The sequence below is a fragment of the Pteropus medius genome, unplaced genomic scaffold, assembly GCF_902729225.1.
Source record: "Pteropus medius unplaced genomic scaffold, Ma_sr-lr_union100, whole genome shotgun sequence".
Classification (NCBI taxonomy): domain Eukaryota; kingdom Metazoa; phylum Chordata; class Mammalia; order Chiroptera; family Pteropodidae; genus Pteropus; species Pteropus medius.
The window spans coordinates 9,456,399-9,466,835 of record NW_024349798.1 but is presented as its reverse complement, the minus strand read 5'-3'; the positions used below and the strand labels follow the sequence as shown (position 1 = coordinate 9,466,835).

Here is a 10,437-nt window from a genome sequence, read left to right as displayed (position 1 = left end):
CTTTGAGGCCGAGAGGGCAGGTTGGGGAGTTAACAGGGCCTCTGCTTGATTTGGTCTCTAGTCCCCAGATATGTGGGTGGGCCTAGGCGGGGCCAGGAAGACTGGATCTTGCTGGGCTGAACTCTCTGAGGACCTGTATGGCCTGTGGAAAATTCCCAGCTATTTTGGGCTGAGCCCCTCCTCCGCCCTTTCCTGGGTAAAGGCCCTGCTGACACACCCCTCCCTGGGGGATGGCGGGGTGGGAGTTGCTTCCTCCCCACCCCCCAAGCCCTGGGTTCTCCTCCCCTGGCTGGGCACTCCTCAGAACCTAGGGGTGCTGACTGGGGAAGGGAAAGCATGGCCAGCTGCTCACCTGGGACCACCTGCTTTAAAAATGCAGTCCCTCACCCATAATACTCCCTTTCCCTGCTTGCTTTTTCACTGTTGGACCTGCTGTCTGTTTGACCAGTTTGTTTATTAGCTGCAGGAGCCAGGCAAGTCACTTGACACTTTGTGCCTCAGTTTTCCCTTCGGTGAAATGGGGATGAAATGAACCTAGATGTGTGGAGTGCTGATAATGCTGCCTGGCCCCTGTCGGCTGCTCTTACTGTCCTGAGGGTGTGGGTCTCCCCCTCCCTGCACATAAGCCCCGGGAGAGCAGGAATTTTGCTGTCGTGGGTCCTGTTTCCTGTACATAGTGGATGGCCAGTAACTTAGGAGGCAACATTCTTTCAGGTTGTCTGGTGCCAGTGCAGGCACCCAGCGTGCTAGGGGCAGGGTGCAGCCCCACCTGGCTCACTGGTGTGCACACACAGGCAGCGACAAGCCTGGTCCTCAGGCCCATGCATGCACACACACGTGTGCATGTGTTTAGATGCACAGATGGCTCCAGAGAGCCATGTTTGTGTGCACACACATGTGCCACACAAGGGCACAGTCAAACACACCCACACAGTCGTGTACGCACACACACAATCACGTGCACACACAGCACAGCAGCTATGGCCTGCTTTGGGCATGACATTTGGTCTGAGTTTGCTGCAGGCCAGTGGCCCATCCCAGGGGCCTAGGGCCTCTTGTTAGCCCGAGTTTCAGGCACCTGTTTGTAAACTCCCAGCAGTAAGGAGTTGAGGGGTTCAGGGGGTTCATCTCATAGTGGACTCGTCATGGAGGGTGAGCCTTGCCTCTTCTTGGGTGCTCCAAGGCCACCCCTGGTGTTGCTGGGAGAGCAGTTGCTGGTTAGAAGATTGGACTGTGCCAGTGGGTGGGGCTGGGGCTGCCACACTCCCCCTCCATGTGTGTGTGTGTTGGGGGGCTCATGCAGATGAGTCCCAGAGCCTGTTCCTGCGTGACTGGCCACCCCCTCCATGAGCTGTTTTCCTTACAGCTGGACTTTGACCTAGGCCTCCCCCACACAGAAGCCATTCACTCCTCGTCCTCCTCCTCCTCCTCCTCCCCGCCAGGCCCATGGGGGTGGGCTGGCCTTTGCCCATGCCTGCTGCAGCTGCCCAGCTGCTCTTCCGCTCAGACGGGCCATGAGAGGGGGCAGGGGGCTGCTTAAGGCTGCTCCTCCCTTCCCTCCCCGAGCCACTCGCTCTTTCAATGCCTCAGTTTCTGTCAGGTGAGCATGAACGTAGCTACCTCCTGCTGGATTGTGCGAGACGCTGAGCACACACAGAGTCAAGTGCACAGTGAATGCCACCGGGGGCCGTGGGATCTGATGCTGGTTAAGTGGCAGCCACAGTCAATGCCGGGCCCTAGGGATGCAGGGGGACCCGGTATCGCCCTTAGCTTGCTCGCCTCCATAGGTCATGGGATTCTCTTGGCATCTCTGAGGGATTGAGTGTTTTGGGGGAGTCGAGATGGCTGGAGTGACGGGAGAAGGGCCTGCTTTATTAACCCAGGAGGAGATGGGCATGGCAAGGGGCGTGGCGACAGACAGACAGACAGATGGGTGTGAGGAAAGACTCGCGTAGTGATGATGAGGTGGCCTCACCCTCTTTTCACCTCACCGCTTGTGTCTCACCCCTCCATCCCCAGCGCCCACCACAGTCTCCTTGCTGACCTCAGTTGTACCTGGGCCTTTGTCAAGGTCAGGGCCTTTGCACAGGCTTTCCCCCCTACCCCCTGCCTGGAAGAGCCTCATGTTTTTCAAATGGTTGACTCTTTCTTATTGTTTAGGGCCCAGCTTGTACTCTCATTAGGGAAGCCTCGCCTCCCACACCCGGTTACTTTTTATCTCCTGTGTATCTCTTTTCGGCCCTTTTGACAATCTGTAATGATTTTGCTCATATATCTATTTACCTGTTTATTCTCTGGCTCCAAATTCAGCCTTGTGTCTCCCGTGCCACGAACAGGACCTGGCCCTGGGCACAAATTTGTCGAATGACTTTATGATGACAGTTACACAACAATCATAGCTGACACTTACCACTCACTTGTTCTGGGCAGGAGGTGTGCTGAGTGCTCGGCATGTGTTATTTCATTTCAACTTCATGATAATGGTATGAAATCAGGATTATTTTAATCTCCATTTTCCAGACATGGACATCGACGTCCAGAGAGGTTAAGTAACTTGCCCAAGATCACACAGCAATTGGTGTGATCTGGAGTCTGATGTGCCTGAGGGAGATTATGAGTAGAAGGGGTGAGAGCAGTTCCCCACCTCACCCTGGTGTCTCCGGGGCCACTGTGGTCCCACCCTGGTGTCTCCAGGGCCACTGTGGTCCCACCCTGGTGTCTCCAGGGCCACTGTGGTCCCACCCTGGGGCCAGTGGTCCCACCCTGGTGTCTCCGGGGCCTCTGTGGTCCCAGCTGCTGTCCTGGGAGGTCTGGGCAGGGCCCTCCTTGCTCTGGGCTTGTCTTCTTCCCAGAACTCCATGTGTTGGAACATTCCAGGACTCTATGACCTGTGCCGGTGGGTCATGCCGGAGTCCTGACCCCCAGTGGAGCAGCCAGGGCCTTTTTGAGGTGGGGGCTCCCCGGTCTCACGGTCCTCCCTGGCCGTGGCTGCAGCTGAGAGAAGAGTCAGGAGGTAGTAGCTAAGTCACTTCCTCCAGAAGGCCACCGGGCCCTCTCCCTTCCCAGCCAGACAGATCTGAGACCTGACAGTGGAGGGCGGGAGCTGAGGAGGTTTGGGGGAGGTTGTCCTTTTGGGGAGGAGTCGAGCCTGGCTCTTGGTGGTTTGGGTTGGGGGCAGAGGGGACATTGCTGCCCCGAGGCCACATAGTTACTGTAAATGAGGTAAGCAGGTGGCAAACTGGGAGTTCAGGATTGTCAGAACTGCTAGTTTTTTGCACAGTAGCAGAAAACCTGGATTTTGAGGCAAACTCCTGGGATGTTTAAAAGATAGCTCATGTTTTAAATTTGAAAACCCCGTGTGGGCCACATGAAGCCTCTCACCGTGAGAACTTGGGTGACGTCCGAGCTCAGGCCCCTCCACTTCGCCTCAAGTCCCATCGCCAGCCCTGAGCAGGGTCCTGACGCCCACCCAGATGTCCTACTTCGCAGATGTGGAAATAAGCCCTGAGTGGGAAAAGGACTTACTCAAGGCCCTTTGGCTCCTGGGCTTTGCCCTTTCCTCTTGACCTTGAGCCAAGGCCACATGAGAGCCGGCACCTTTGTTGTCTAGTCACATATCTGGTGTTCGTTGGGTCCAGAGGTCACGTCCTGCATAACGCAGCCGCTCTGGAGCCCACTCCCCTTCAGACCCGCTGCTGGCTCTGATCACACCCACCCCTGATGCATGTTGGGGGTGTCGCTGGCTGATATCATTGCTGCCAGCAACCCCCAGGCTGGGTGGAAATTCACGTGAAGCACCTGGATCTGAGTTATGGGGTCCGGTGGCGATGCTGCCTTTGAAGTGCCCCTGCTCCTTTGGGTCCCTCTCCTGGATGTAGGCTTGTGGCAGCCCCTGGGATCCAAACTTGGGTTCTGAGCCGCTCTTGGGTTTGTGTTGCGGAGGTTCCTGGAGGAACCCTGTGTGCTGCTCCCTGTTTTACCTCCCCTTCCCCGAGGTGTCTGACAGTTAGCAGGGGTCAGGAAGTGCCTGCTGAGTAGCCGGAGTCCTGATCTAGGTAGGTGGTGTGCTCTGCCCGCTTGCCTGGCTCCTCCCTCTCACGAAGTGCCCCCAGGTCTGTGCTGGGCATCCTTGTCATGGGGATCAGCTGGCATTTCCTTGCGCAGCTGTGGTGGAGAAGGCCCATGGCTGCTGCAGAACCCAGGGGAGGTGCTCGACTCAGCTGGGCAAGCCAGTGTGTTTGTGGGGACATGACCTCCAGGCTGAGTGAGTTGGAGCCTGCATTCCACAGCCAGCGAGCCGCAGATGGCAGACTCTCTGACGCGGGCGTGGAGCTGCATCTGGGGTCCCTCTTTGCCAGGCGTGAGCCCCTGAGAGCCCCTTGTCTCTCTCCAGGTCAGCCATGTCATCTGAACCTCCTCCGCCACCACAGCCCCCCACCCACCAGGCTTCGGTTGGGCTGCTGGACACCCAACGGGTCCGCGACCGCTCACCATCCCCTCTCCGGGGCAATGTGGTCCCCAGTCCGCTGCCCACTCGCCGGACGAGGACCTTCTCCGCGTGAGTCCCGGGGGAGCAGCGGGGGGTGGGGGGGAGCGGTGTGGGAGAGGCTTCCTGAGCCCGGCCTCCGCCCGAGGCCAGAGAGTCACTGCGTGTCTGGCCTTCTCTGTGCCTCAGTGTCCCTCTCTGTCAAATGGGGTGACTTAGGGTTGGGGTAAGGGTGAGAAACTGGGAAGGTGCCTTCCTTGTGAACTCCGGAGGGCACTGCCCCAGGCCTGCTCAAGCCTGTTGTCATCAGCTGGCGTTAAGGGGTCGAGGTCACGACAGTGGGGAAGTCGCTGGGGTCTTAACTCATTGGGCTTTCACCACGTACCAGCCTCATCTCCCATGAGACCTTGATTTCCTTGGCTGCAAAATGGGGACAGCAGCAGTGTGGCCACAGTGCTACAAAGGGCCCACGTGGTGCCAGCAGATGCAGACCTCAGGCCCAATGAGGGGAGGCTGCTGCTGCTGTTATTGATGATTTGTCATCAGAAAGATTCTCAGAGAGCTTTTAGTCTAGCTCCCTCTTCTCAGACGGGGAAACTGAGGCTTGAGGAAATCCGCCAAGGTCATCCAGAGAGTCACTCTGACTGGATTCTGTGCGACTGGCTCCCAGAGTTGTGCAGTGCACAACCTGCACGGCTGTACACGGTGGCCCCGGCCAGGACGCCCCAGGGCACAGCCGTGGGCCAGGACTGGGACGAGCTGGGTGTGCTGCAGGAGAGGAGGCGGTGGCTGTCCCGGAGGGCTGGCGGCAGCCTCCTCTCACACTTTCCCCCTCTCGGTCAGGACGGTGAGGGCCTCACAGGGCCCCGTCTACAGAGGAGTCTGCAAATGCTTCTGTCGATCCAAGGGCCACGGCTTCATCACCCCAGCCGACGGCGGCCCCGATATCTTCCTGCACATCTCCGAGTGAGTCAGTGGCTGGTCTGCGTGGTCCGGGGCTATGGTGGGCACTGTCGTGCTTCCTCAGAGGCAGGGAAAGTGTGTGGCTGGGATGGGGACTGGGTAGAAAGGTGTGAGCCCAGGCACGTGTGACCGGCGTGCGGCTGTGTGCAGGGGCGGGGTTGTGAGACCATTTGGTGGTGGTGTGTCGGATGCTGCAGGGGACAGTGTGTTTGTGAGCGTGGAGAACCACTAGGATGGGGCTGAGTGCCCGTGGGTGTCTGGTGGGTGGGGAGGGGCGCCCCTGGGAGTCAGGGGAGCTGTGTTTGGGCTTTGGGCAGTTTCTTGCCCTGCCTCGGGGGAAGCGGCCTGGTGAGGCTGGGGGCTGCCGGCCCCTCTGCTCCAGGAAGGAAGTTCGGAGCTGGACCCTTTCTCCGGGCACCGACGTCCTCCCTTCCTTCCTGATTGTCGGGAAGCCCTTGGAGGGCCTGGGGCGGGGCCCACCCATCCTAAGCCCTGAGGCTGGAGGACATGCTGCAGCCGGTGCCTCCCTTCCGGTCTTCTAGGTAGCCTTCCAATATGGGGGGACCCGACCTGGTACCCCCACTCCTCCCCCACTCTTTGGCCACAGCATGCCCTCCCTGATCTTTATTTCACTCGGTGGGGACATCCTGCCCCTCACGGCAGACCTGGCAATAGACAGAAATCACATTTTTGATGAGTCCTGCCAAAATATCTCTCTGATGTGGGCTGACCACCTGCCCCAGCTTGCCACATTATTGCACATCAGGGCTTAAGTAGGTGCCCTGTGCAGCACAGACCTGAGAAAGATGCCAAAACAATGCATCTGATGTGCGTATGAACACTTACGTGGATGTATTTCCATATTGCCTGTTTTCTGAAAGGGTTTTTAGTGGTTGCCACGGTACCCGTGGGGCACCATGAAAAAAATAAATTAGCAAGAAAAACATCGGAGCAGGGGCAAATAGGAAAGACCATAGATACTGTGACGCCTGGTTCCACTCCTGGGAGCTTCCTGGTGGCCAAGTCGAAGAGGGAAGCCCCATTTGCTATGCGATTTTTCCTTCGAGACAAACCAGTTCTGGGGAGCTGGCTGGCCCTGACCTTCAGGATCTGATGAGGACTCCTAGGGTCTCGTCAAGGAGGTCTCAAGATAGGTCCCTCAGCATCATGATGGGACGGTGACTTGACCTGTAGAAAGTGAAGGTATCTTCCTGGGGGTAGTCTTAAGGGAGAGGACTCTTCCTAGGACTAGCTTTCAGCACAAGAGGGTCTTTCTCGAAGGCTCCCTGGGGAATACTGCGGAGCAGAGGTGCAGCCTGGCTCTGGGGGCAGGTGTGCTGCGGGCACCTGGGCCATCCCAGCTCCCGTGTGATGGGCTCGTCTCTCTGGCTCACACTGGCTCTCTCTGCTCTTCTGACCACAAGGCCCATGTCGCCCATGTTTACCATGTGGAGTGAGCAACCCCAGATGGCTGAACTTTGTCTCAGCATTAGAGGTTCCTAGGGAAGCAGCTGATTGGGTCAGAGGCTCCTCAGCCACAGGCAGAGGCTGGGGTGGTGGGCCGCCACTGAAGCACGGTGGCTCCGTCTGATGGCAGGGCAGAAGGGGCAGTTCCTCTGGAAGGGTGGCCCTCTGACCAGCAGGGGGCTGGCGTCCTGGGGCTTCACATGGGGCTTTTCTGAGTGCTGGGCACTGAGTGTTCCCTCCCTCTTCTGCAGTGTGGAAGGGGAGTACGTCCCCGTGGAAGGCGACGAGGTCACCTATAAGATGTGCTCCATCCCGCCCAAGAACGAGAAGCTGCAGGCCGTGGAGGTGGTCATAACTCACCTGGCACCGGGCACCAAGCACGAGACCTGGTCCGGCCATGTCGTCAGCTCCTAGGAGAGGCCAGAAGCACCCCTTCTCCTGGGCTTGTGGGAGACTCTGTGGGGAGGAGGAGGCGGGACCAGACTGGAGATGACATTCTATTGCCTGAGATAAACAGGGGAGTGTGGTCCCTTTCAAGAATCTCCTGGAGGCAGGAGTATTGGGGGCAGGCACGGGGCTGCTCTCAGCCACCAGCACAGCCTCTGACCAGCGCAACCACCTCACCATCTGAAAACTATTAAAAGCATTGAAAAAGGAGAGGCACGTGGCTGGTGGCTGAGCAGAGGGTCCAAGCCCAGCCCAGGGGTGGGTCGGTCGGGTGGTACTTTTCCAGCCTGCAGAGTCCCTTGTCCACGTCCCCCGGGAGTCGGAGGCTCAAAATTCCTCTGGGTGGGGGAGGGCGACATGGACGCTGTGTGTTCCCCTGGTGTGAATTCTCACCCACGCGCCTCCCCCCTGCCCCCTTCTCTCTGTGGCCCTGGGCAGAGCAGGCTTTTCTGATTCTTGGCTTGGTTGGTTTCGGGGTAGCTGGCTTCAGGGGGCAGGGGATGGGGAGAGCAGGGGCCTCAGGTGCCTTGGCAGCCGTGCTCAGAGCTCACTTTTAACCTTTAGAATTTTGCTCTTTTCCATCTGTCTTCAACCGGAGTGATCATGGCTCAGCGGCCATTGCACACCCCAGTCATCTAGGCTCTCGCGGGTGGGTGGGAGAAGGGAGTGTGGAGGGGAGGCTGTTTAAAAACAGACCATTCTCCTGATCCATCCGGAGAAGAGTAGGTACCTTGCTTCCTGACAGCCTGGTAAAGTCAAACGTTGAAGGAGAGATATACCTTTGGTGAAGGGGTTTTCTTGAAAACAGGTGTGAAAAATGCTTAGGATTTTTTTAAAATAACTAAAGCTCTCACTGAGAGCCAGCTCTGTTTGCGCTTCGCTGCCGACATTGCGGGCCTTTGTAGATAGTTCCAGTAAACAAATCCTTAGGATTTTATTTGCTGTGGTTTGGCTTTAGTTGTGATTTAAAAATAGAAATAGCTGGGTAATATGTTTTGAAATATGTGGCTTATATGTAGTCAAGGATCCATTCGTCAACGCAGGGGAGTGAATCTTTTGGGCAGACAAGGATGCTCCAGACAAGACAGAACGGTTGGATGCAGGAGACAGTATCAGCCTCATTGAGTGTCTTCATCCTGGGGACGGGTTTGTCTCTCGGCTTGGGGACGGGACTACTTGCTTTGAAGGGGGTGGAAGGCTGGAACTATTTTGCCGATGACCAACTGGTGCATGTTTTTAAAACAGGCAAATAAGTGTGCTCATGATGTATGTGCAGTGAGACATCACGGTTAAGTGAGCTGATGCGCTTTTTCCTGGCCTGTTGTCCACCTTACTGGGTCCTCTGCCTCCTGCTTCTGCCTTCTGCTAGGTCCAAGGTGGCCTGTTCCTCTCGGGCCTTAGAATTAGAAGTTCCCCAGGTGGCCCCCGGAGGCCTGTCTGTTGGGTACAGCCACACTGACAGAGCCACTTCCGCCAAGAGCCTGCGTCCTCACTCCTACTCCCCCAGGTGTCCTCGCCTTGGCACGTGGTCCGGGCTGTGTGTGACCCCGCCAGGCTCTGCCCTCCAGTGGGTGGGAGTTGGATCTGCTGTTCAGAGGTGGCCTCTGGGTTTTCTCACTAGGTAGCATCCTTTGTAAAGGGCTCTTGCGGTCCTTCCTGTGACCGTATCTTCTTCAGCCGATGAGTATTTCAGAACTGCAGGGTGTCAGACCTGGAAGGGAAGCCCTCCCTGCTCAAACAGGCAATTTACGGAAACTCCTGCAGGCCCTGGGAGGACTCATGGTGTTGGTTACCGAGCCGGGAGTAGCATCCGGGGTTCCTAAATCCAGATCTTTCTCTCCACCCGCCACCTTCCTCTCAATAAAGTTTGCTTTGTGCAAGGCTGCGTGTGTTTGTTCACAGCAAGGCTGACTGTGACGGAGCTTTTCCTTTAAGCCAGCAGATAAGGGCATCTCCCCCGGCCAGGCTGACTCAGTCCTGTTGGTTGTTTTCGGGGGGCGAGTAAGAAAATGGATTGCCCCTTTTTCCTAAATCATCATTCTCAATATAGGAGGGCTCAACAGCAGAATGTAGCTTCCTGACAACAGAAAATGCCACCAGCTCAGTCACTGGGGATAGATGCCCTGTTGGTACGTTTACACTTCGATTGTGTGCGAAGCACCTGTGAGAACAAGGCAGGCCAGACAGGAAGTTCAGAAGTGGGTGTGTGGAAGCCTGATTCCTGGAGGGCAGGACGAAGAGCTGCCGGGGACTGGGCTGGAGCTGCCAGAGGCTGGGGTAACAGGCAGGGCTGCTCCCAGAGGGACCTTGTGTCAGGCTGGGAATGTAGATAATGGGAGGTAGATAACGCCTTTGGTGGTGCAGAGGTGAACATCTTACAAATACATTGGTTTTCAAAGTGTATTAGGAAAAATTAGAAGCAGCCCTTCGAACCTATTTAGGGAGAGGCCAAAGTAGGCATTTAGCTCAAAACCATGAGCTGTTGGACGTGCTTCACTAAGTGACATCACACAGGTGGCATGAGGGCTTGGCAAAACAGGTGGAGCTGGAAATGAGTGAAGGGGGTTGGAATGAGTTCCAGAACGTGACAGTGGGGTGCTGTGGAGGGGACTGAGGTGGAGGGGGGCCTGGAGGCCTGGCTGCGGTTAAGGAGCCAAGGGGAAGAGGAAGAAGCAGCAGTTCTTGGGAGAGGAACTGATTCAAGGCCACCTCTGCTTCACCCCAATCCACATCTGCCGCACTCTGCCGGGCCCTCGCCACTCCCTACCCAGCTGTCACACAGATCCTGAGCCGCCTCCAGTTCCCTCCCTCAGGATCGAGTCCAGGTTCCTCACCAGGTTAAGAAGGGCCTTCCTGGTGGCCTTTCCCTCCAGTAGCCACTTGTACCTCTCATCCCCCTGCCCTCCACTTAGGCCTTTCCCTTGAAGTTTCTTAAGCCCTGAGTGACCTTGAGACCAAGGCCTACTAGCCGGTCAGCTTCTGTAGTGCTGGGGCGGGGCTGGCTCAGGGCACCACCTCTGCTTCCCTCTTGCTCAGCACTCAGCCACTGTTCGTTTCTGGTGATGGTGTCTTTA

General features: G+C 57.0%; 1 protein-coding gene across 4 annotated transcripts in view; it reads left to right on the top strand.

Moving 5' to 3' along the window:
* Positions 1 to 9,243, top strand: part of CARHSP1 (calcium regulated heat stable protein 1) — a 12,703-nt gene extending 3,460 nt beyond the window's left edge. For all 4 annotated transcript variants that reach the window (XM_039885308.1, XM_039885306.1, XM_039885307.1 and 1 more), the window contains exons 2-4: positions 4,394 to 4,558; positions 5,330 to 5,452; positions 7,168 to 9,243. In XM_039885308.1, the coding sequence (XP_039741242.1) occupies positions 4,401 to 4,558; positions 5,330 to 5,452; positions 7,168 to 7,330 (444 nt within the window). In that variant the 5' untranslated portion in view covers positions 4,394 to 4,400 and the 3' untranslated portion in view covers positions 7,331 to 9,243. The remainder of the gene's footprint in view (positions 1 to 4,393; positions 4,559 to 5,329; positions 5,453 to 7,167) is intronic.
* Positions 9,244 to 10,437: the final 1,194 nt, after the last annotated feature.